Source organism: Vipera ursinii (assembly GCF_947247035.1).
Source record: "Vipera ursinii genome assembly, chromosome: 2".
NCBI lineage: Eukaryota > Metazoa > Chordata > Lepidosauria > Squamata > Viperidae > Vipera > Vipera ursinii.
In genome coordinates this window covers 74261388-74283569 of record NC_139513.1, presented here as the reverse complement: position 1 = coordinate 74283569, position 22182 = coordinate 74261388, and the positions used below count along the sequence as shown (strand labels likewise).

The window sequence follows — 22182 nt, the reverse complement described above, 5'->3', positions numbered from 1 at the left end:
GTTCCCGCGGCAGGCTGCTCGCTCCCCTGAGGACGAAATTCGCCGGCGAAGATTTCAGGTAGAGCCGAACGAGCAGCCAATCACCCACTCCCGCTTCAGCCCGTCTGGAAGGGGCTCGGGAGCCGCACGGGGGCTGCCAAGAGTGCGTGTGTACGCGTGAGTGCGAGTGCCCTGGGAAGGTTTGGCTCGCAACTCCAAAGGCTGCTGTACAAAGCAGGTGGGGGGGGGGGTAGGCGTGGGGGGGGGCGACTGCATTCTGCTCCCAGGCGAAGCCGGAGCTGCACGCGGAAACGAGAAGGGAGAACCATACGGTCAAGGCCCGCCGCTCTTGACCGATGTCAAGGAGCCGAAGCAGCCGCGAAGGAGCGGAGAAGCTGGAGCCTGGGTAACTCTGGGCCGTCGTTCGGGGGTCTAATACACCGCAACCACCTCCCGCCGGAGCTGGGGGATTCGGCTGCGGTGGCTACGCTGGCGGTCGCTCCCCTGCGAGGCTGCCGGCCGCCCTGCCCCACCTCAGGCGAAGCGGCGCTGCTGAAAGGCAACAGGCACGCGGCGTTCCGGCTGGCCCCGGAGACCAGCTGCGGCAGCGGGGGTGGCCCTTTCCGCGCCCGCAAGCGGCAGAGCGGGCTTCTTTTCTCTCCCCCCCAAGTCAGGCGGGAGAAGCCTCGTCCAATCTGTGGGGAGGAAGAAGGACAGCACCCAACCTCACCGCTGGGCGAGCCATTGGCTGGGGAGTGGATCTCCCTCCCTCCCCTCCCCCCCTTTGAGGGCTCGGGGAGCGGCCTGGTTTCATTCTGGAGAGGAGATCCTACCCTCCTCTTCCTCTGCTACCCCACGGTTCTTGGGGGGGGGGGGCAGAGTGGCCCTGCTGCCGTCTCTGGCGCGGGAGAACAGAATCTGGCCCCCTTTTTAGGAGTCGGTGGGGGCCAAAATGCAGCCAGATCTCTCGCCACAGCCCAGCCGTTGATTTAAGGAGAGACGGCTCCCCTCCCTTAATCGGCGAAGGAGGGGGGGGCGCGGGGGTGGGGAAAAAAAAGAATAGCGACGGAGCTTTTCTGAACTCGCCACCCCATTGTTGGCCGCAAAAAGGGAGCGAGTTGACCTGCTCAACTTCTCTCATTGTTCGGGCGAGAAGACGGGGGGCGGCCCGGTTACGTCCTGCTCCTAATCTCAGGGGCAGAAAGCCCACCCGGTTTTCCTCTCCCCTCCCCCCCTCCTCTCGAAGCGAAACACGTTGGCGAGGTCGCCCAGGCGCCCCGGTCAACACCAAGGATGTGGCGAAGGGCAGCCCAGCCTCAGCGGCACCACGTGCACCGGAGAGAACCCCGGGACGGCACTGAGCCCGGTTGGCTGGCGGTCACGGGGCGTCTTGGAGGACTCCCCCTCCCCTGATTTCAGGCCGGCAAGGAAAGCGGCGGCTGCCCAGCGGGTGGGTGGACGAGCTGAACAGCCACCATCTTTGCTCGCTCGTGTTCTCTCCCGCACCGCTCGGCGGGGGAGCTAACCGAGGCCTGGCCTCGCAGGCGGCGCCCTGCCCGGGTGGTTTGGTCCGAAACGACTTGTTTAAGGCTGCGTGGAAGGACGGCGCTGGCGCTGGCCGCGAGAAAGGCAGGGCTTGTCCAGCGCGGGCAAGTAGAGGAGAGCTGCTGCGGCGCCATGTGCCGTGGGAAGGAAAGGGAGGGAGGCCGAGGTTAGGCCGGGCAGAATTGCTCGCCTTCACCAGCCCTCGGGAGCAGCAGGCTGAGGAGGTAGTTAGTGGCAGGAGCAAGAGTTGGGGCAGGAGGGGATGCAGCGGTCAGCACTAGGGGGCAGCCATAAGCCCAGGGCCGTACGGTGCCCAAAGGGGACAGGAGCGGGCGCGCCCGCTCTGATTGGACAGCGCCGCGTTTGCAGCTGCTGAACCCCAAGAGTCAGTCAGGGGGCGCGCGCGAGCGCGCACGGGGGGGACAGCAGTGGCGGGCGGCGGCGGCGCGCGTGCGGCGGCGGCGCGCCTAAGCGGAAAAGAGCGAGCGCAAAGAGGCCGGCAGGCTGCTGGGCTGGAATCGGAGCGGGTAGGGGCCGGAGGAGCCAAATCGGCTCTTCGTTTTGGCCCCGCACTGAGGGAGGGGGCAGGTAAATTTCAGCAGCGACTTCCCCGTTCTCCAAAAGGCTTAAAAGCGTTTTTTCCCCTTCGGCCAAATTCCATCCGGACATGGCAAGGGCGCTGCAGCCCACTCCAGATGGGCCTTGCAAAAGGGGAGGGGGGAAAAATCCTCGCTAGCCTCTGTCGGGCCTAGTAGTAGGGAAGCCGGGCGGTAGGAAAAGGAGGAGGGATGAAAAAGTCCAGAAGCCTTTGCTTAAGCCGTTCACTGTGTGGCAGCTGGAGCTTTCGGGGAGGTGGGGGGGGGAGTGCGGCAAGGCCAGGCCAGGCCTGCTCTGCTCTGCTCTGCGGTGCTCCCGGCAAGCAACAGCAGGATGGATGCTGCCCTTGTTTTGAAGGCAACGTCAGGTTGTGGCGATTAGGAGGCAACGTTGCTGGAAGTGGAGAGTTGGGGGAAGGAGCCCGGCACCCGGCTTCTTAGACGTTCTGCGGCCTCCGGGCCAGAACAGAAGGCGGCTGTCGGGCCTCTCTGCCGCGGCAGCGGCCGCCGAGAAAAAGGAGGAGGAGCAGCAGGAGGAATGGCTGCCATTTTGGAGAACAAGGCCATGGAGGGCTTTGGCTGACCCCATTGTTGCTGTGTTTGCTTCACAGGTTGATGCCCGCCTCACAGGATGGATCAGGCCTGCGAAGTGAGCAGGAGGGGCTGCCTGCTTTCTTTCGCCGCTCCTTTGGGGCTAGATGCGCTGGAGGAGGACGGGCACAGCAGCCCCTACGTGGGGGAGGGTCGGAGCGGTAGCCCCGAGCTCCCTAATGGGTGCCCCGTGGAGCTCCCTCCGGCAGCGTCCAAGGCTGCGTTCCTCCAAGACCCACCCTCCTGTTATACCCCACTGCGCAGGCTGCAGGATTTGGCCTCCATGGGCAATGCTGAATATTTGAATGGCTCAAAAGATGGCTCTGATTCCTTGCAGGAGCTGGAAATGAACGACTCCAGCCGGGACTCCCTGGAGCCTTGCAGTTCGTCCTTGTTAGATGGCCCCAAAGACTACCCTCTGCAGGATTCTGCGAGGCTTCTGGATTTTGAGTCTTTTTCCCCATCCGAGGAAGACAAGGAGGTGGATTCAGAAGCCTCATTCATCACAGCTGAGGCAAATCCAGAGGAAGAACTTCACTTGGGGATGGAAAGTAGAGCTACAGCCACCTGCAGTAAGGAAACCGACTCTGAAAACAGGGCAGACCTCCAGCTAGGAGACTGTATAGAAATTAGACCCAATGCAACCATTCCTGCCCTCTTATCAACCCCAGTTTCTTCTCCAGAGCATGTGCAAAATAGTTCTTACCAAGAATCTGCTATAGGGAGCAGAACTGAGAAAATGGATCTACCCTCAATGCCTTATTTACCTGGAGATGCTGACCTGAGAAAAGAGAACCAATACAGTCTCATGAAAGTATCCGAAAAGCAAGATCCAAATCCGACTCCTACCTTAGGAAACTTGATAGAAAGGCTTGAATCTTCAATTACTGCAAATCCACCAACTCCAGGATTATCATCTGTAAGCAGCCTTGGGGTACCAAATAAGTTTTCTGGAAATTTATTTTACTGTGGCCATCTGCTGCTGTAGAGAAGCACAAATAGAGGGAGGAAGGGTCAGTCAGTTATGGGGCAGCCTTCTGCAACCTGGTGCCTCCAGATAGGCTTGTTCTTAGAACCATTAACTTTGACTTAGGATGCTAAAACTTAATTCGTCTGGAAGGCATTAGGCTGAACAAAGTTGTTGTGGGGCAGATTTATCCACATGTCTGTGTTTCAGATGTAAAATGGGAATGATTTAGTAAAGTGAATAGTGCGAATGTAGCCATTCTGCCTGGCATATAATCATCAAAATTAGTATACTGAAAATTAACTTACTACAGAAGCAGGATTGAATCTGTTATCTTTTTCTTCTATAGGAGTTCCCACCTTTTCTTGGTCTTTATTGACAGCCATTTGCCAGAATTAGGATGTGATATTTTACCAATTATTTTTTTAAAAATTATTACTTTAATTATTTTAAAACTTTTTTTCATTTACAATATTCACTTCCTCCTTACAGTTTCAATTATTAGTACAAATCTGGAATTTTAAAACTGCTTTAAAGCCAAAATATTCTTCGGATAGAACACTTGTCTATAGAACTATAATTTCTAGAGTTCTATATAATTTCTGAATGTAGATTATCTTTGAATAAATTAAAAATAAAACCAGTTTTATGAACTAAAAAGTTATTCTTGCATTTCTGACTTGATTTGCAAGGTTGGTAGAACTGTTTCATGTAAAGTTCTCACTGCAAGATTAATAGCAAAAATATGAAAATAAGTGATTTTGTGCATTTCTTTTGCATAGGAACACATTTCAGACCCTTGGTGTCAGTTTTGTCTTTTTAGTACATGTACATATAACAAACTGGCATTGTGTAGTATAGGTGTGATGTCAACAAGTGTCATGTGCTAGGTATCCGTTGTGTGTGTATCAGGATGAAACTACAGGCATGAAGCTGGGGAAATACGTTGTTTTAGTAAAAGTAGAAAGATTTAATTGAAAAAGTAGGTTTGAAGGTTACATTTTTATAGGTATAAGAAGTTGATCTGTTCATGACTGAAGTTGATTGAGCATGACAGAGTCGTGGTACTGATAATACCTGGAATCAAAAGTTTGCTTTTCAGGAGTAATTTTGCAAATAATTATGTTTTGCTGTGGCCTGTATTCATTGCTCTGAGTGGAAGTATTGAAGAATAAACACAGGGATTGGATTAAGAATTGTGCTGAACTTTTTTTTTTTGTAATAGTTAGGTTTGTAATGATTGTGCAGTGGCAGTAAATAAATAGAAAAAAGTGTGATACAAGAGTAACAGAGCAATTCTGCATTTGCCCATTCAGAAGTATGTTCCACATAATTAAATGGAACCTATTTTTAGGTAAATGAGAAAAGTGGTCTGGTGCACACATGCACAGACACGCACATAGCCCACCACTAAGTTTGGAGATGATGTTGGATTTTTGGGGTTTGCTTGTTATGCAAACTAGACTGTTATGAGTTTCTGTGTGGATGCAAACAATGTATTTGTACCAAGTGTTGCTATAAGAATTGTTTTATCATCAATTGTAACATTGACATACTGTATTCACATCTATTGTTACTTTACTGAAGGCTAGTAATTCAGGGGAAAAGTTGTTGCATTTAAAAGAGCAGCTAATAATATTTTTTGCAGCAGAATTTATACTTCATTGTATGAAGTGGTTATTTCAACTATTAAGTGCACATATGTGAACGTATATGTATTCTAATGTGTGTACATATACACATACACATTTTGCACAACAAAAACAAGAAAAGATCTTAAAGCAGTCATCCAGTTGAAGCAACCTGAATTGTAGGAATTGAGTAATTTATTATATTTGTGGAAATTGATCTGACTAAAGAACCTTATTTATTGTTTTAAATAAAGCAAGCACAATCCTATAAGAGGCATTCTTTGCAAGGCCAAACGAGTTAGTTATTTTATGATGTTGCTACTATTTGTAACTGTTTGCATTAAAATATTTGGCTTTTTGTTAAAGTGAGATACAAATGACAAGCAATGCAAGAGTTAGTTGTAGGAATATCACTGTCCTGAACAGAACTACAAGTTTTATTTCCAAATCACTTTGTTTCTACTGTTATGAGTTAGAATCTAAGCCTGAGTGTACATGATTAGGTACTGTGGTGGTTATTGCAAAATAGGAAGCATATTGGATGAACACTGCTTGCTTGTGTGGGATGCTGCTGAGATAGAGAAAAATAAGAAATATTTTTTTTAAAAAAAAGGCTTTTGTCTTTTTTAGAATTCAATATTATAATTTCTCTTTTTAAAATGTTTGCTTAAGATGAACTCAGACTAAAGGTATGTTAGCTTACTTGATCACTTTTGTCAATTTATATATTAATCATAATAAACCAAGCAAATTCTAGGCAGTTATTAGTAATTTATAACAAACTCTAGTTTCCTCTTTCATTCAATTGAAAGTAGAATTTGTCCAAGAAGAGTTAATAAATAAGACTTAAATCACAGTTAATTGTGTAAGTTCTCATACTTGAAGAAAGTGGATACCTTTACAGGTCTTGACTTACAACCATTTGTTTAGCGACCATCTGAACTTATGAGCAGCCCTCACACTTATGTCCCTGCAATTACATGATTGTGGTCTGGATACTTGGCAACTGGCTTGCATTTTCAACAGTTATAGTGTCCTGTGATTGCCATTTGTGACCCTCCCCAACAGCTTCCAACAAATAAAGTCAGTGAGGAAGCTGGCAGGGCAGGTCACAGATCACAATCACGTGATGTATCACTTAACAACCATAGCAAACAGATCATGAAATTGGGTGCAGTCATATGGTGCTTTGTTTAATGGCCACACTGCTTAGCATTTTCCAGTTCCAGTGATGGTCATAGGTTGAGGACTAGTAGCCTGTGACAAATTGGAAACAGGACTTTTACGGAGGTTTGGGGAGTGCAGAAGCATGTGGCCTGCATTGTTTCAGTGGGATACTAAAGATCGCTATTATTTCAAAACTGAATCCCTTCTAGCAAACTCATAGGCAGAACTGTTGCTTTTCTTTGTAGAATAATAGTGGATATTATTTTTTTGCTGCAAAAAAGAAAAAATAATTAATGATTTATGGACTTGATGATTAGAAAGAGTAGATTGTGGAAAGAAACTTTGATATAATCTTAGTAAGAAAGGGTAAAATACAAGTGTGCTTATAACTGCTGTTAAGTAGATTTAGAAACCACTTCTTTATTGTTTCTTTTTCCTTCATTTTTATCTTCTTTATTTCTATAAAGAAATATTTTCTTATTATTTTTTCCTATTTAACTTAAAATTTGTAATGTTTTTATTCTGAGGAAAATCTGTCTGTCTGTCTATTTATCTACCTACCTACCTATTTATCTTATCTATCACCAGAAATTGGGACCTAGCACATAGTAGGTGGGATCTGTAGTCTGTGCCCCCCAAGAGATCCCATCTCTGGTTTCTCCAGGCAAAAATTTCACTTGGGTCATTTTTTCTGCATCTGTTTCTGTATTTATTACCCTTCAAATTATGAACAGCTTTCTAAAAATAAATTGTTTCCATTCTACCCCACATACTCTGCTCATAACTAATGAGACCTTCTGACAAACATAATGGACAGGTAAAGCTAAATTTTGGGGGTCATGCTAAATATATTAAGTTAATAGCACACATTATAATGCAAGTAAGTTTTAGTAGTTCAGAATCAACCAGTATTATTTACAAATTTAAACCAGGGGTGTCAAAGTGCCGGCCCACGGGCCAGACACGCCATCAGGAAGCCACGCCCACCCCATTGCCGGCAATGGCAAAAAAGCTCAGATACGTTGTGTGACGTCGCGTGATGTCGCAAGTTTGACATGTCTGATTTAAACCAATATTATTTATAATAATATAAACTCTTTTTTTAAAAATGTGTCCCCTAAGCCCTCTTAAGGGTCTGCAAAATCAAATTTGCCAGCCTGTGTTGAAAAATAATATCCAAGGAAGCATCTTGTCCCAATTTCATCAACCCATCCCATCAGGTCAGGCAGGGAAGGTATATTATGGACCCGGACTGGTTAAAGAATTTTGACTGGCAGGACCAAGATAAAGAGCCTTCTCTGCCTTTGCCAGCCCCCTATAAAATATGTTGCCTCCAGAGGTGAGATAGCCCCCAGCTCTTTTGGTCTTCTAGAAGAGCATGAAGACCTGGATTTGTCAACTGGCATGGGGATTGAAAAGTCACATGTGACCCTGAGATTGGTTGGTGGCTTGAAGTATTCCCTCTGCGTTTTAAGTTGCTTTTAAATTTTGTTCTTATTTTATTTTGCACTTTGTTTTCATTCTGTTTTTCAATTAAGTCTCTTTTATGTAGAGTTATGGTTGGTATTGGTGGCAGCACAGTTGGTATCTGTAAACCACCCAAAGTTACTTGGGTAGCGAGATGGGCAGTATCTAAATTTGATAAATTAATAATGCATTATTAAAATCCCATCAATCAATCAATTGTAAGAAGTGGCTGTGACAGCAAATGTGTCAGTTTTAATTTTTAATACAATAAAGATAAAAGCAAGCCATACAAATAAACGCTCTCTGGGGGAATCATCCATAAATTTTAGAAGGAAACAGGGTCCCAAGAGCACAAACATTTAAGAAACACTGATACAACAGTTTTGCTTCATCAATTGTTTATAATAAAATATTTTTGCCCATAATATCAATACATAGAAAGAATGTTTCAGGTAGTCTGGTCTACCTGTGAAAGTGAGAGTTTTCACAGAGAGAAATAAATCTACCTGCTAAAAATTCCCTTGATAGGATCTTTGCCACTCTGGAGTCCTTTCCTGATATGTTGGATTAAAAGGATCCTCTGTTCCTTTGCTGTCCAAAGGTGTCGGTCCTAGATTCGGATATATTATAATAGTGGCCTGAGAGTCTTTTAAGGATAAAATGATTTTTTAAAGAAGTAGTAGCTGGGAGAAGAAATTGGATGTGTTCCCCAAGACCAAATTAAACAGAGTAAACCCTAGTGAAGCTCCCCCACCCATTACTGGTGGACTCTCCTTGGGCAGTTAGCTTCTTTTTGTTCTCGCAATCTGTGCAATGATGATGATGGAAGGGACCTTGGAGGTCATCTAGTCCAACCCCCTGCTCAGGCAGGAAACCCTATATCATTTCAGACAAATGGCTGTCCAGTCTCTTCTTTAAAACTTCCCGTGTTAGAGCATTCACAGCCTCTGGAGGCAGGTTGTTTCACTGGTTAATTGTTCTAACTGTCAGGAAGTTTCTCCTTAATTCTAAGTTGCTTCTCTCTTTGGTTAGTTTCCATCCATTGCTTCTTGTTCTGCCTTCAGGTACTTTGGAGAATAGCTTGACTCCCTCTTCTTTGTGGCAACCCCTGAGATATTGGAACACTGCTATCATGTCACTCCCCTCATCCTTCTCTTCATTAAACTACACATACCCAATTCCAGCAACCGTTCCTTATATGTTTTAGCCTCCATTCCCCTAACCATCTTTATTGCTCTTCTCTGTAATCTTTCTAGAGTCTCAACATCTTTTTTACATCGTGGTGACCAAAACTGGATGCAGTATTCCAAGTGTGGCCTTACCAAGGCATTGTAAAATGGTATTAATACTTCACGTGATCTTGATTCTATCCCTCTGTTAATGCAGCCTAGCACTTTTTTGGCAGCTGCAGCACACTGCTGGCTCATATTTAAGTGATTGTCCACTAGGACTCCGAGATCCCTTGTTCAGTTGCTTCTATTGAGCCAAGTACCACCTATGCTATACCTGTGCATTTGGTTTTTCTTGCCTAAATAATTAAATTATAAATAATAATAAATTCTTGCCAATAACACAGCCCCCCCCCTTTCTCCCCATCTTTATGGCTTAAGAAATGTTGGAATCACAGAAGAGAAGTGATTCCTAAACTTGACTTTCTGGCAGACTGATGGCTTTTCCCAATAAATGTGTTGGATTTCCCATAATTATCGGTACGCATGGTATTGGCCTGAGAATTATGCATCTGGAGAGGTTTTGGGGAGGATTTGCTCTTCATGTGGAAGTTTGGGAAAACTAACTTGTGTCTAGGGGGCTTGATACTGTATAATACCGTGTAACCTTCATAGAGATTTATCTTCATTGTTTTCACAGAAAAACAATGTATCTTTATAGCAGTATTCCTTTTGACAGATTGAACTACGCTAGGCCTGGAAAACATAATGAATTTAGGGATTGATCCAGAATGTTCCTTTCAGGGAGACCTCTGCTGAAAACTGTGGGAGACATTCCCCCCCCCCAGGCTCCAGTGGCAACAAAAACTTCAATTCTGAAACATTTCTAGTCCTCCATAGCTGTGTTTTAAGAGGCATGAGGTTTTCTGGGGAAGCAAAAATGGGCAATAATTTCTCTTCTATCTCTCCCCACATATTTTAGATCAAGGCTTTTCAACCAGTGGTACGGGTACCACCTGTGGCACATTGGCACCTGGCAGGTGGTACGCGACCATCCTAGAAAAGTGGTAGTGGGGGAGGGGAATGGCAGCACTGCACAAGCCTGAGTGAGAGATGGCTGGAGCTGCAGGACTGTCAAGACTCAGGGAAGGCGCCAGGATCAGTGCTTCTTTGGGGTTGTCAGGGCTCAGTGGAAGCGCCGGGATCCAGCTGGAGCTTGGCACTGATCCTGGCGCTTCTGAGCCCAGAAGAAGCGCCGATCAGCTGGAATGTTGCAGCATCTCCAGGGTCTTGTGATTTACATTCAGATGCTTGGCGACTGATTCACATTTATGATGGTCACAGTGTCCCAGGGTCCTGCGAAGTGACCAAAACCTGCTGCAACCACCCAGCAGACGGAGGGAATAAACACCAAATACCCCCCACCCCCGCTGCCAATCCTCAACTGAAATGCTCACAACAATGAAAACCTCAGACAGGAGGAAGAGTGCCACCGGGCAGGCAGGCAGGTATCTTGCTCAGCTGTGGCTTGGGGGGCACTTTTTTCAGTGCCATTGTAACTTGGACAGTCACTAAGTGAACTGTTGTAAGTCGAGGACTACCTGTACTTCATCACTTTTTTCCTTTTTTTTTTTTTTGGTCATCAAGTTTTTGACACCTTGCTAGGTGACTGGTGGTACTCGGATGTTGCCATGAAGCCCTGTGTTTTATGGTTGTACACAAATGGCTTAACAACTTTGTTCTTTGTGTTTCTGTTCAAAAGTAAGTAAAATGGCTTCTTAAGTTCAGTAGTATTTGCTTCCTAAGACAAGTGTCTAATTCTCGTATTTTCAGTGGCTATTTTTAGTTTGCTGATCACAATATGTGGGAAATGATAAAAGTAGGTGAAGTGAGGCATCCATTATTAAACATTGTTTCTTACACCTTGTTCCATAAATGATCAGTCAGTAGTAATTTTTGCTAAAGTAAGTAATAGCATGCTTTCCTCGTGTTAAATGAGGATGAAAAGAAATGTGGTAGCTGGGTCAGTTAAGAATGTTGAAGATCTGCATCAAAATATCACTTTAGCTGCACTGAGTGAGGATCATTTCAACCAGTTAGCTGTTGATTAGGAGGCTAAGTTATGGGTTACTACAAACCTTCATGTGAGCGTAACTAGGCGAAAATATTGGTAGCAAGCAGGACCTGCTGTACTTCACACAAGCGTGAAAGTACTGTATCCTAAAACATCAATGACGGATAATATATGTTCATGCACAAATTTTGGACAAGGCCATGAATGCACAACACACACAATGTATGCTTAGAGGCAAGCAAATGTTTTTATTGAGAAAAATACAGGATAATTTCTTGGGGATTTTTTTTTGGGGGGGAGCACAGTACTTTTGGTCATAGGGCATTTAATAATTGGAGAATACACACACACACACACACACCCCTTCAGGGATTATGGTGACTATTCAGATGAAACTTTATTTCTTATAAAGCTGAAATTATACTTGGACAAAGTTAGCTGTACTGAAATATTGCTTCCTTTCTCATATTCACATAAGCAACATGTTAACAATAAATTAGCTCCTACACAAAATTCAGTAAAGTATAATTTTCTACAGAGAATTGAAGCACCTGCCTAGAAACCGGGAGACCATAATTTCTAGTCTCGCCTCAACCTGCTGGGTGATCTTGGACCAGTCACCTTTTCAGTCCTGCTGGTAGGAAGCAAGCAATGGTAAACCATTTCCGAAAACCCTGAGAAGAAAATGGCAAGGACCCTCTATAGGCAGTCACCGGCTAGTTACTAGGAGTTAAGACTGACTCGGAGGTACCAAATGACCATTTTCTTCACGCCTAAAGTGGGCTCAGTAATCAGTGTAAGACAGATTTAACTGAGCAGTTGGAGAAAGAATAGTCCATTGTTAAATAGGCCAACCTCCAAAGAACCTAGTTCAGCCGAGTGGGTTAGTGCAGCCAAGTTAACACATGGATTAGATGGTGAGTTGGATTGAATATTGGTAGTCCTTGACTTATTACTGTATTTGAAACCGGAATTACAGTCATTCATAAGTCTTTGCAGTCATTAAGTTGAGATATCATGTGACTAGATTCGAAATTATGACTTTTTTCCCCGACAATCAGTAAGCGAACGTGGCAGTGGTTAAACCAATCCATTTTCCCCAATGGATATTTTTTTGCTGGAACCTGGAATTAAGTGCAGGAAACTGGTAAAAACCATTACGAAATGCAGTCGTGTGACTGGGAGACACTGCAAATGGCTGCAAAAGCAACCTGGGTGCCAAACACCCAAAATGCGATCACATGACCGCAGGATGTATATAGCGGTCATAATTCAGAAAATGGTTGGAAATTACTTGCTGGAGGTCCATCATAACTCTTGCCTTTAAGTGACTACTTGTAAGTTGAGGACTAGCTGTAGATTTAAAGTCTAGTATACTAGGGTGATTTCCTGCTTCTGGCTTGGGTAGAGTTAGAAAAAAAATAGAATTTAAAATAACAAATAGTACTGAACTAAAGGGTAGCTGATTGTAGTAAGCTAATACTTGTTCCTAATATAGAAAATGTGTTTGATGTATATTTCTGTTTGGTTTTTTTTTTTTTTGCAAAAGAAGAACAAATATTTAATGTTCTACTCCTCAGCATTCTTTTTAGTTGTTGCAAGTATTCCAAAACTATGGGGAACAAAAATTAGCAATATCTCTTAGTGACTTGGAATATTTTTTTCTATTAGCGGAATGTCTACTGAGAAGAATTCTGGCCCAGAAGATTACCTAACTGCATATATACACTAAATGACTAAATTAATCGCATTTTTCTTCTGTTATTAATGGCAGAATGAACGGATCACTTTGAAAACAAAAGGTTGCTTGTCGCTGCTTTTGGAAACCAGGTAACATCAGCCCTGGTTAATATTTGAATTGGAGACCACAAGGAAACTTCAGGGCTTTAGGCTAGATGAAGACATTGAAAAAAAAATTCCCTGTGCAAGAAGGCAGTAGCCACTCACTTCTGCATGGTGGCTAACAAAACTGTATGTATATTGGCTAGGAGTCAAACTCAATTTGCAAGAAGAATTTATATGTAAATGAGGTAGTAGTTAAAGAAACAGTAGTTTAAATGTTACGTATTTTCTTTTCTAAACTTCCTTTGAATATTATAGTGCTTTTTCTTCATAACTAATTAAATGTGAGGGATATATTCTAATTGTTGTCAGGACGCTTTTTTCACTCTCATTGCCATGTTCTACTTCAGCTTTCCTTATGATCTTTACTTCCTATTTTATCTTTTTAAGAAGCCAGAGCTGCTTTCTTGTAGACATTGATGATGATCATGATGATGTCTTCTATTCTGCCCCATTTTCCAAATGTTTTTCAGATATGGTCATAGAGAATGGAAGGTGGCCATTCCATGCTTTGGCAAAACAGATACATAGATAACATTTCTTGCCTTACGACACATAAGTTTCTACATAAGTAAAATAGGAAAAAAGGGAGGGGGGGACTCCTCATGACAAAGAGTGGAATCATTTTTTTCAGCAGTGATACCTCATTTATCAGTAGGAAAATGTGTTATCCTGACATTTCTTTCACAAATGGAAAGGAATTTGCTCACATAAATTGGAGACTATACTGCATTCAACTAGGCTATGGAAATTCATTTTTATTCTCTATTTTAGTAAGAAAACAGTCCAGTCTATGCTGCTAAAAAAGATAACATCCACATCCATTTTCATTTATAGTAACAAGTACAATGTGTGTGTGGGGGGGGGGAAGAGCATTTTAGTGCATTATAGTCAAAGAGAAAGAGAGCTGGACAATGTGGTATTAGGAAGAAATTACTCAGATATGCGGTATGGAGTAATTATTTTCCATTTTGTAATAAGGATTTTTTAAAATCAGAAATTATAGTAGTTGATTCTACTGACTTTGAGAAATCTTATTCTGTTTTAAACATTAGTTGTGTCTTATGCCGCAGCAAGAAATTTCAAAGTGCAAATAATGGTTATACAATGCATAGCCATTATACATTGTACAATGCATTTTTAGTACTTCTGAGGAGCTAAGATTAAAGTTCCTGGTATCAGTAATAAATGCTGCTACTTATTAAATAGATTTATATGGCCACCCAACTCACACTCAGTGACTCCAGCTGGCACACAACATTAAAAATCAATATAAACCCCCCAGAAATAACACACACACACCCAACACCCAGAAACCTGATCATAGAAGCCACTTGACTGACTCTGAATCATCCTGGGGTCCTCAGGCACACTGACGGTCTTTAGGGCCTTCCAGAAAAGTAGCAAGAAGGCTGCCAACCTTATTTCTGAGGGAATGATGTTCCAAGAGAGGGAACCGCTGCATGGAAAACCCTTCTTCTAGGTCCCATCAGGTATATTTCCTTAGTAGATGGAGCCAACAACGTGCCCTGCCTTCTTCCCACTCTGGTGGGTTGGGTGAATGTATTCAGGAAAAGGGAAATATTCACAGGAATATTTCATTTTGTACTCAGGAAAATGAAATTTAACATGAACATGGCTTCTTTTTATTTCTGCTATTAATCATGATGTATGTCTAATCTAGCAGCATTGTTTATGGATTGACCCAGTGGTGTCTATTACAGCACTAATTATTTTGGGGTGCATTTTTTTTAAAATCAAGGCATAATTCATGTTGTTGGCTGTTGCTTGACTCCTTGAAACTTTTTGTGCTTTCTTTTATGTGCTGTTGGAAGAGAAAAATACTGAGAGAAAGTACAGTCGTTTAATATATACATTTAATATATACATTTGTCCGGTGTCTCTTTTTTTTATTTCTTTCCCCATTCCAAGGTGTCCCAAAGATGCTTTTTCACGAGGCAACTGGACTTCCTTGTTTTTTCTTTGAAGATGTTTTGCTTCTCATCCAAGAAACTTCTTCAGCTTTGACTTTCCATTCCCCACCATCCAGTCAGAGCTGAAGAAGCTTCTTGGCTGAGAAGCGAAATGTCTTCAAAGAAAAAACAAGGAAATCCAGCTGCCTCGTGAAAAAGCATCTTTGGGATGACTCTGACCTGGATGACTGAGAATCTCCATAGCCATTTCAAGGTGCTGATGTTTTAAAGACATTTTTCTTTTATTTTTCATCTTCTAAATGTTAACTTTTAAGAAAATTCTAGTATTTCTGTAGAAAAATATGGAGTCTTTTCCAAGGCAGTGGTGTCGTATGGAAATAGTATTTATAGTGAGACTTCAACTTCTGTCTGAATTTCTCTTTCTTGTTTTGGTGATAAAGACTCCTGAGTTTGATTCCCATAAACAGATCTATCCTTATGTGTGTAGATAATTTCTGGTGCTTCTGCTGAACAACCATGAAAAGTTGGGGTTTTTTAAAAAGCATTAATTGGGCAGATGTGTAGATTGTAAACCGGGTGCTGCACAGTTAATTTTTGAAGCATCTTGCACTGCACTGTTGCAACCAGGGGAATAACAACAATGCTAAGATTCTTCATATGCGGCATCAGTAAGTTGGGTACAGCTGTACATTTTATATTCCATTTTGTTAGCACTGAATACTAACTTTTATTGTGCCTGTAGCTTATTAAACATCATTATGGGGGTGGGAACGCCTGCTTAATTTATTGTTAGGTTAAGCTTGGAATTAGAATCACTAATAGGCATGTTAATTAATGCAGTTGAGAAAAGAAAGGTCCTAAATTTATAAAAGGAGAACTACAAATCATTATTATGTTACTACATTATTACTGATTGAAACAACTTTTCCATTTCCTGTTTTCTCATTTGTGTTGTTTATGAGTAAGCCCCAAATTTTAAATTCTGGAGAGGGTTCCTTTGCTCTTTGGTCACAATGTGTTGCACAAATATGGTAACATGTATTTTTTTCTTTTATAAAGGACTGCAGTGTTTTAATTTTATTGTAACTTAGTTTAGCCTTAAATCAGTCTTAGAGCCACGTTGTTATAAGAAAATAAAATTAAATACATTTTCTATGTAAATAAAATTCCATAAATTTTAAACAACGAAGCAAAGCCATTGGGGGTGTGAGTCAAAATACCCTTTGCCAAGATATTGTCTAATCATTCTTTACTTTTATAATGTTGATAAAAGTTGATCCCCAAAGTCTAGCAAATGAGACAGTGAAGAAAATAGTCCAGATTAGATTAAAATTGTTTTGACTTCTTTGAACTTTTGAAATAACTGAGCCGCTCACAATATGAATCAAATTAACTTGAATTTAATGCAAGCCAGAGTTCCTATAAAAGGGATAAAGAACTACAGCTGTCAACTCTTGTGAAAGGTCACAGAAAAAAAATTGCACCATGTTTTCCATTCTTACCTTTTGGGAAGGGTGCTAGGGATATCTTAAAACAAGTAGGACATTTAAAATTTTGTTCTGTATGTAAGGGCATTTTGCAACTTGTAAGATATATAATAAAGCTAACCCAGGATTTTTTTTAAAAAAACATAATTATCTGACTGAAATAAACCATAGCTATCTGATTTACACATAATACATTACAGCTAGGCCATAAGATTGACTTTATATAATCACAATAAATCAAGAACAAAAAAAATTACTTTCAAGCTTAGCATTACATTTGAACCTATCCTTTTTACACATTCCCTATTATTATCAGCGGGGCTTTGGAGAATCGAATCTAAATCTACATACTTGATCACCCCATTCTACTAGTATATACTAGAGTTATATTTATTTGTCACTTTGTATCCCTCCATCTACTTTCATTGTGTCCCTCATTTCCTAACATTGTTAAATAGGTTTCAATGTTTATAGATAAAAGGGATTGATATCAGAACATGTAAATTAAGGGGGTGGCCTTTTGAACATGTCTGTTTTCTAGAACTTGTTTGTGATGATAAGAACATCATTGCTGAAAAGCGCTTCTCCTTAGTAACCAGTATGTTCTCCAGCATGATCGATGGAGAATCCACAATAGCTGGGAACTGTGATATGCTTCAGAGGTGTATTGGGCTAAAGCTATAGTATAGTATTAATATTTATGATTGTCTTATGTGTTTGCCAAATTATAACTTTGATACTTAATGCTCTTACTTAATTAAATGCACTGCCTGGATCCTAAATGCTTACTCAGTGGCAGCTTCTTCTCAGCGGGCTATCAGATTGGCTGCAAATACCTAGATGACGATCGGATGGCAAGAATGGGTTAGAGCTTTCTTTACTACAATCTAGTGGTCATCTGGAGTTTTTGATTCCCATGTCCAGTTCTCAACTTCTCTGTACCTGCACAAAAATGTCTCCATATGCACTTTGCTCATGTCATATCTTCTCCAGTATTATTAACTGCTTTCTCAAAAAAAGTTTGTTTGTTAGCAGTATGTGGAATTTTTACCACCAGTGAGTGACATTTTGATTATAAGAAAATTGCACATTTCTTTAGGATAAACATAGCTTTGCTGTTGGGACCCCTTTTATTTTCATAACCATGAAAATATCAAGTCACAGAATTTTAAGTTTGGAAGATAACCTTTATGAATTATTCAGGTGGCTACAAGTTACCATAGCTTTTTAGAGCATAATGATAAGGAGAGTAGTATACAAGTTCAGAACAGAAATCAAGCTAATGTCAGCACCTTTGCCTGTCGAATGGGTAGGTTTGAGATAGGATATGGGGATAAGATACAAGAAGCCAGAGGCTTGGTTGGATGAAGCAGTGTTCCTCTTGGAGTATTCCTCCTAGCAGAAAAAAGAGGACCCATCCCTGCCAGCCTTCTCTTTGGGGACTGATCCCAGTACCATCTCTTTCCTTGTCCTGAGTTCTCTACTCTGTAGAACACTTTTTCAGATTTCACAGAGGCTCTAAATTAGTCCAAGATACTACCAAGCCCATGATTCCCTCCCCCCAGTTTTTTCCAATCGCACACCGAATTAATTAAAAGCCAGTTACAAAACAGTCCTAGTCCAATCTGTAGCATTAACGTTTGAACAATTTAAAACACTATAGAAGTCCTACTCTTGCAGAAGGAACTTGTTTGTAACTGATTTGTGGCCATACTTCCATTTTTTTTAAAAAAAACAATGAAAATTCTTTAATCCACATTAATAAATAAAACCAGGAAGGGGACACCAATGTGACCATTGAATGCCATATCAGTTCAATAGGGGGCTACAGAGTGTGGTATTTTCTCTCCTCTCTAATGAGCAAGGAAAATCAGTTAATGAGAAAAAGAGAAAGCTATAGGAATAATATTCCCTGTAGATAATACACAGTATTAATTTATGCAAACATCAATTATTGGTGCTTTCAATAAGCTCAGCGGAGCTGAAAACCAGTTTAACGTGCATTATGAAGTACTTTTTGAACATGTGCAATAATTATAGCTATGGATAGGTGGGCTATTTCAAAAGAAAGTTTTTGGCTAGGCTTGATTTTTTAATTTCTGCCATGAGTTCATATTTTAATCTTGTATTAATGTCATAATTTTATCTAGTATAGGAGAATTCCAAACACATTAGAATGGTACCTATGTGTGATTTTTAAGTGAACATATTTTCAAATGTGTTGGGGAGAAATCTAAGTTGGATATATAATGGAACTTGAAGGGTAGTATGTGTCTGTGTGCATTAAATATATAGCTAATTCTTAACTACTATAGGGAATTACATTTTGGATCAGCAAATTGTTTATAGAGATTTGCATGGTTAGATTCTGTTCAAAAATTGCAGCTAACCAAGGAAGTATTGTGTTACTTATGTGGTTCATTTGCTCTGGAATTTGAGGTGAGGCCATAATTAATACATTTTCAATCTTGGCTTACCAATTATAGTCATATTTATGTCCTACATACTAGCTGCTGTAAAATTCCAAGTAAAGTAAAATTTAGCTTTGATTTGGGAAGGCATAGAAGATAAAACCATTCTCCCATGGTAAGTCAAAATTTAGAAGAACTCGTAGTCTCATATGAAGAAGCAAGTCTATTGGTACATGTTGTTTAATTGCTCCCACTCAGCTTTTCTTGGTATTTGATGCTTCTAGCCAACTCGAGAACTAAAAAATGTCAGCTAGGAAACAACAGATAAGCAATTAAGAAGACGACTAATTGGAACTTAGTGGTACAGTACTCTTGTCAAGAATTGAAATGGGACCTGGAAGTATTTATAGACAGTTAAGGTCATCAAGAAGCAATGAATAACATGTTAGTTTAAGTATGATGAAAATTAAGATAGGGGATAATCCTACACTAATTAAAGCAATAGACTCTCATTCCCTATTGAATAAAAGAAGTGACAACAGAGTTAAATCAGATTCAAAAGATACAGAGATAAAGAGAAGAACCTTTAACCAATTGTTCTGTGTTACCGATAGTCCTTGTTTAGCTACTACTGTTGGGACCTGCACCTTGGTCATTAAACAAAGAAGTCACTAAGTGAAACAACGATTGTGTCTATGATCTTACTTCAGCTTTCTTTTGCTTTACAGACCTGTGAAGGTCATAAACGCACAAATTGGTTGTAAAGCTACTTTTTCATTGTAGCCATAACTTCCAAACAGTTGCTGAAGAAGGATTAACTCTATTCAATAGGACAAACCAGAGGAAATGGTCAGTGTAATGTGATCTTTTGGGTTACTGCAATTTCTCACTTAGTGATTCTTGCAGTCTTTAAAAAAATACTAAAATTGATAAAGGGTTTTCCCCCCAGTGAAAGGCTATATCATAGACCGATACTTTGTATAATCTCCCACTTAAGGCTAGCTATTTCAGTAGGAAAAATTTTTTTCTGAATTGTTTGTATTTCTAATTAAAACTCAAGTACTATATTTCTGTTGGTTGAGGAAGAACTATTATGTAAAGGAATTCCATTAAACATTCCAAATTGTAGCTACTTGTTAACTTTTTCCAATGTATATTTTCCTGGCACGCTGGGTTACAACTCCCCAGCCAGCATAATCATTTAGCAAGCAAAGATGATAAGAGCTGTTGGCGAGGACCCCAGTACAGGCTAGTAGAATGTTTGGATTAACCATAATTTCCGAATCTTAAGGAATTTGTATGTTTGGAGGTAACATGCTATGTCTTCTACAAGATTAGAGAAGAAATGAGTGTGCAGTACAAAGTTGACTCAGAATTAGCTCCCATTAAAATTCATTGTTTACTGTAAGCCTTGTAACATAGAATTGCAGCTGAATACTCGCATGCTCTTCATATTAGAATAGGATGAGCAGATACAAAAAAAGTTTGTGCTTCAGTTATCCTTTGCAAATTTAATCTTCTGAAATTTTCTCTACACAACTGTTAAAGAAGAAGAAACTTACTCTCCTTCACTTGTAATTTAGCTACCTGAATATGAGTAATTTCTATGAGGGATATGAGATCTAATTTTTCTACTTGACAGAAATCTTGCTAGGCCATTATATGACTATTATATTTTCAAGCTATGATTAAAACAAGCCACAACTCAGCATAAAATAGCAAGTCACAGTGACCCAGTTCACAAAATGCAGAGAAGGAATGGCCATCTTTTTGGCTTGTGACCCCTAGGAATTTTGAAAGCCTACTGTGGATTATGTCATAAAAGACTTTGTAATAAAAGATTGTTTATTCAAGAATGGCTGCTGCACTGGCTCTGTTAGTCATAAATATTTGTTTATAAGATAATAAACTGGTGAAGTTATTTTTCATGATTTATGTTGTTAGATAACCCATGCACAAAAATAAGTGAGAAATAATGAACAAAAGAAATTAAAACAGTAGATCAGGGGTCTCCAACCTTGGCAACTTCTGTGGACTTCAACTCCCAGAAGGCTGGGGAATTCTGGGAGTTGAAGTCCACAAATCTTAAAGTTGCCAAGGTTGGGGACCTCTGCACTAGATTAAACATTAACATTAGATTTTAAAAATGGAAGTATAGCTAAATCTTGTTTATACCGGCTCCACTAACTACACTTCTCCATAACTTTCTATCCTTTCTATTTTTATATCGTCACATCCTACACAGCCTTTTGTACTTACTACTTCACTTTGAGGTCTCTTCAACTGGCCTGGAATGCACTGGTGTGGGCAGGTGCTCATTATGTCTCAGTATGCCCATATAACACCTCTGCTTCAGGAACGGCATTGGTTGCCAGTTTGTTTCCAGGTACAAAGTGCTTGTTGCTACCTTTAAGAACCTACATGACAGAGGGCTGGAAGGACCACTTGCTCCCATGGCATCTACCCAGCTGATCTGATCCGGCAGGGTTGGCACACTCCAGGTTCCTTTCATTAAACAATGCAGTCTATCAGGACCCGAGAAGCATGCCTTCCTGATAGCACCAGACCTGTGGAATGAGGTTTACTCCAAGATTTGAAGGGCCTCCACCCTACTGCTATTTCAAAGGATCCCAAAGACCTGGCTCTTTATCCAGACGTTTAGTGGGCGTGACTGAAGTCTCCCTTCTTATTCGTTCCCATTTGAGTTTATTATCTCTGCCATCTTTACTCTCTTTTTTTGAGTCCTATTGAGTCCTTCCCAAGGGCCTGCAATAGTCAGATGTTGTTTGATGATGTTAAAGGTATCATCTCAGGATGTAAGCTGTTTGAAGTAAAGCTGCCTTTTGATGACGATTTTGTTACTTGGTGGATGAGTGGGGCTGCAGTTGTTTTGGGATTGAACCCAAAAGGTGCCCATTCCTATTTGGTACTATCTTTGCTTTCTTTTCTCACAGTTGTTTTGCCTCCACTTGAGGGTCTTTGTATTTTGTAATTTTCCAATTGTTTCCCTTTTGCTTTGCTGTTTTTCAGGTACTGTAACATCCACCATGCAGAGTTTTTTTGTGTTTCTTAACTGTAATTAATTCTGGGGTGTTACGTGGCAGTGTGCTTATCTGTTTGAGTTCTAAAGTCCCAGAACATTTTAGCTTCTTCATTTTCTTTTATTTTCTCTATTTTGTGGTCTTACCAGTTCTTGATAAATGGTGATTCTTGCAGATACTCCAGTGCAGTATTGTTGCTACTTTGTCATTCCATTTGTCTGTGTGATCTTGCAGCATCTAACTAGCTGGTTCATTGTTTCTTCAGCTTCTTTGCAGAGACG

The 22182-nt window shown here is 41.1% G+C and overlaps 1 protein-coding gene across 1 annotated transcript in view; it reads left to right on the top strand.

Moving 5' to 3' along the window:
• The first annotated feature begins 1970 nt into the window (after nucleotides 1-1970).
• Nucleotides 1971-22182, top strand: part of NSD1 (nuclear receptor binding SET domain protein 1) — a 73145-nt gene continuing 52933 nt past the window's right edge. Inside the window, exons 1-2 of the mRNA XM_083352944.1 lie at nucleotides 1971-2112; nucleotides 2732-3630. Of these exons, the coding sequence (XP_083209070.1) occupies nucleotides 2752-3630 (879 nt within the window). The 5' untranslated portion in view covers nucleotides 1971-2112; nucleotides 2732-2751. The remainder of the gene's footprint in view (nucleotides 2113-2731; nucleotides 3631-22182) is intronic.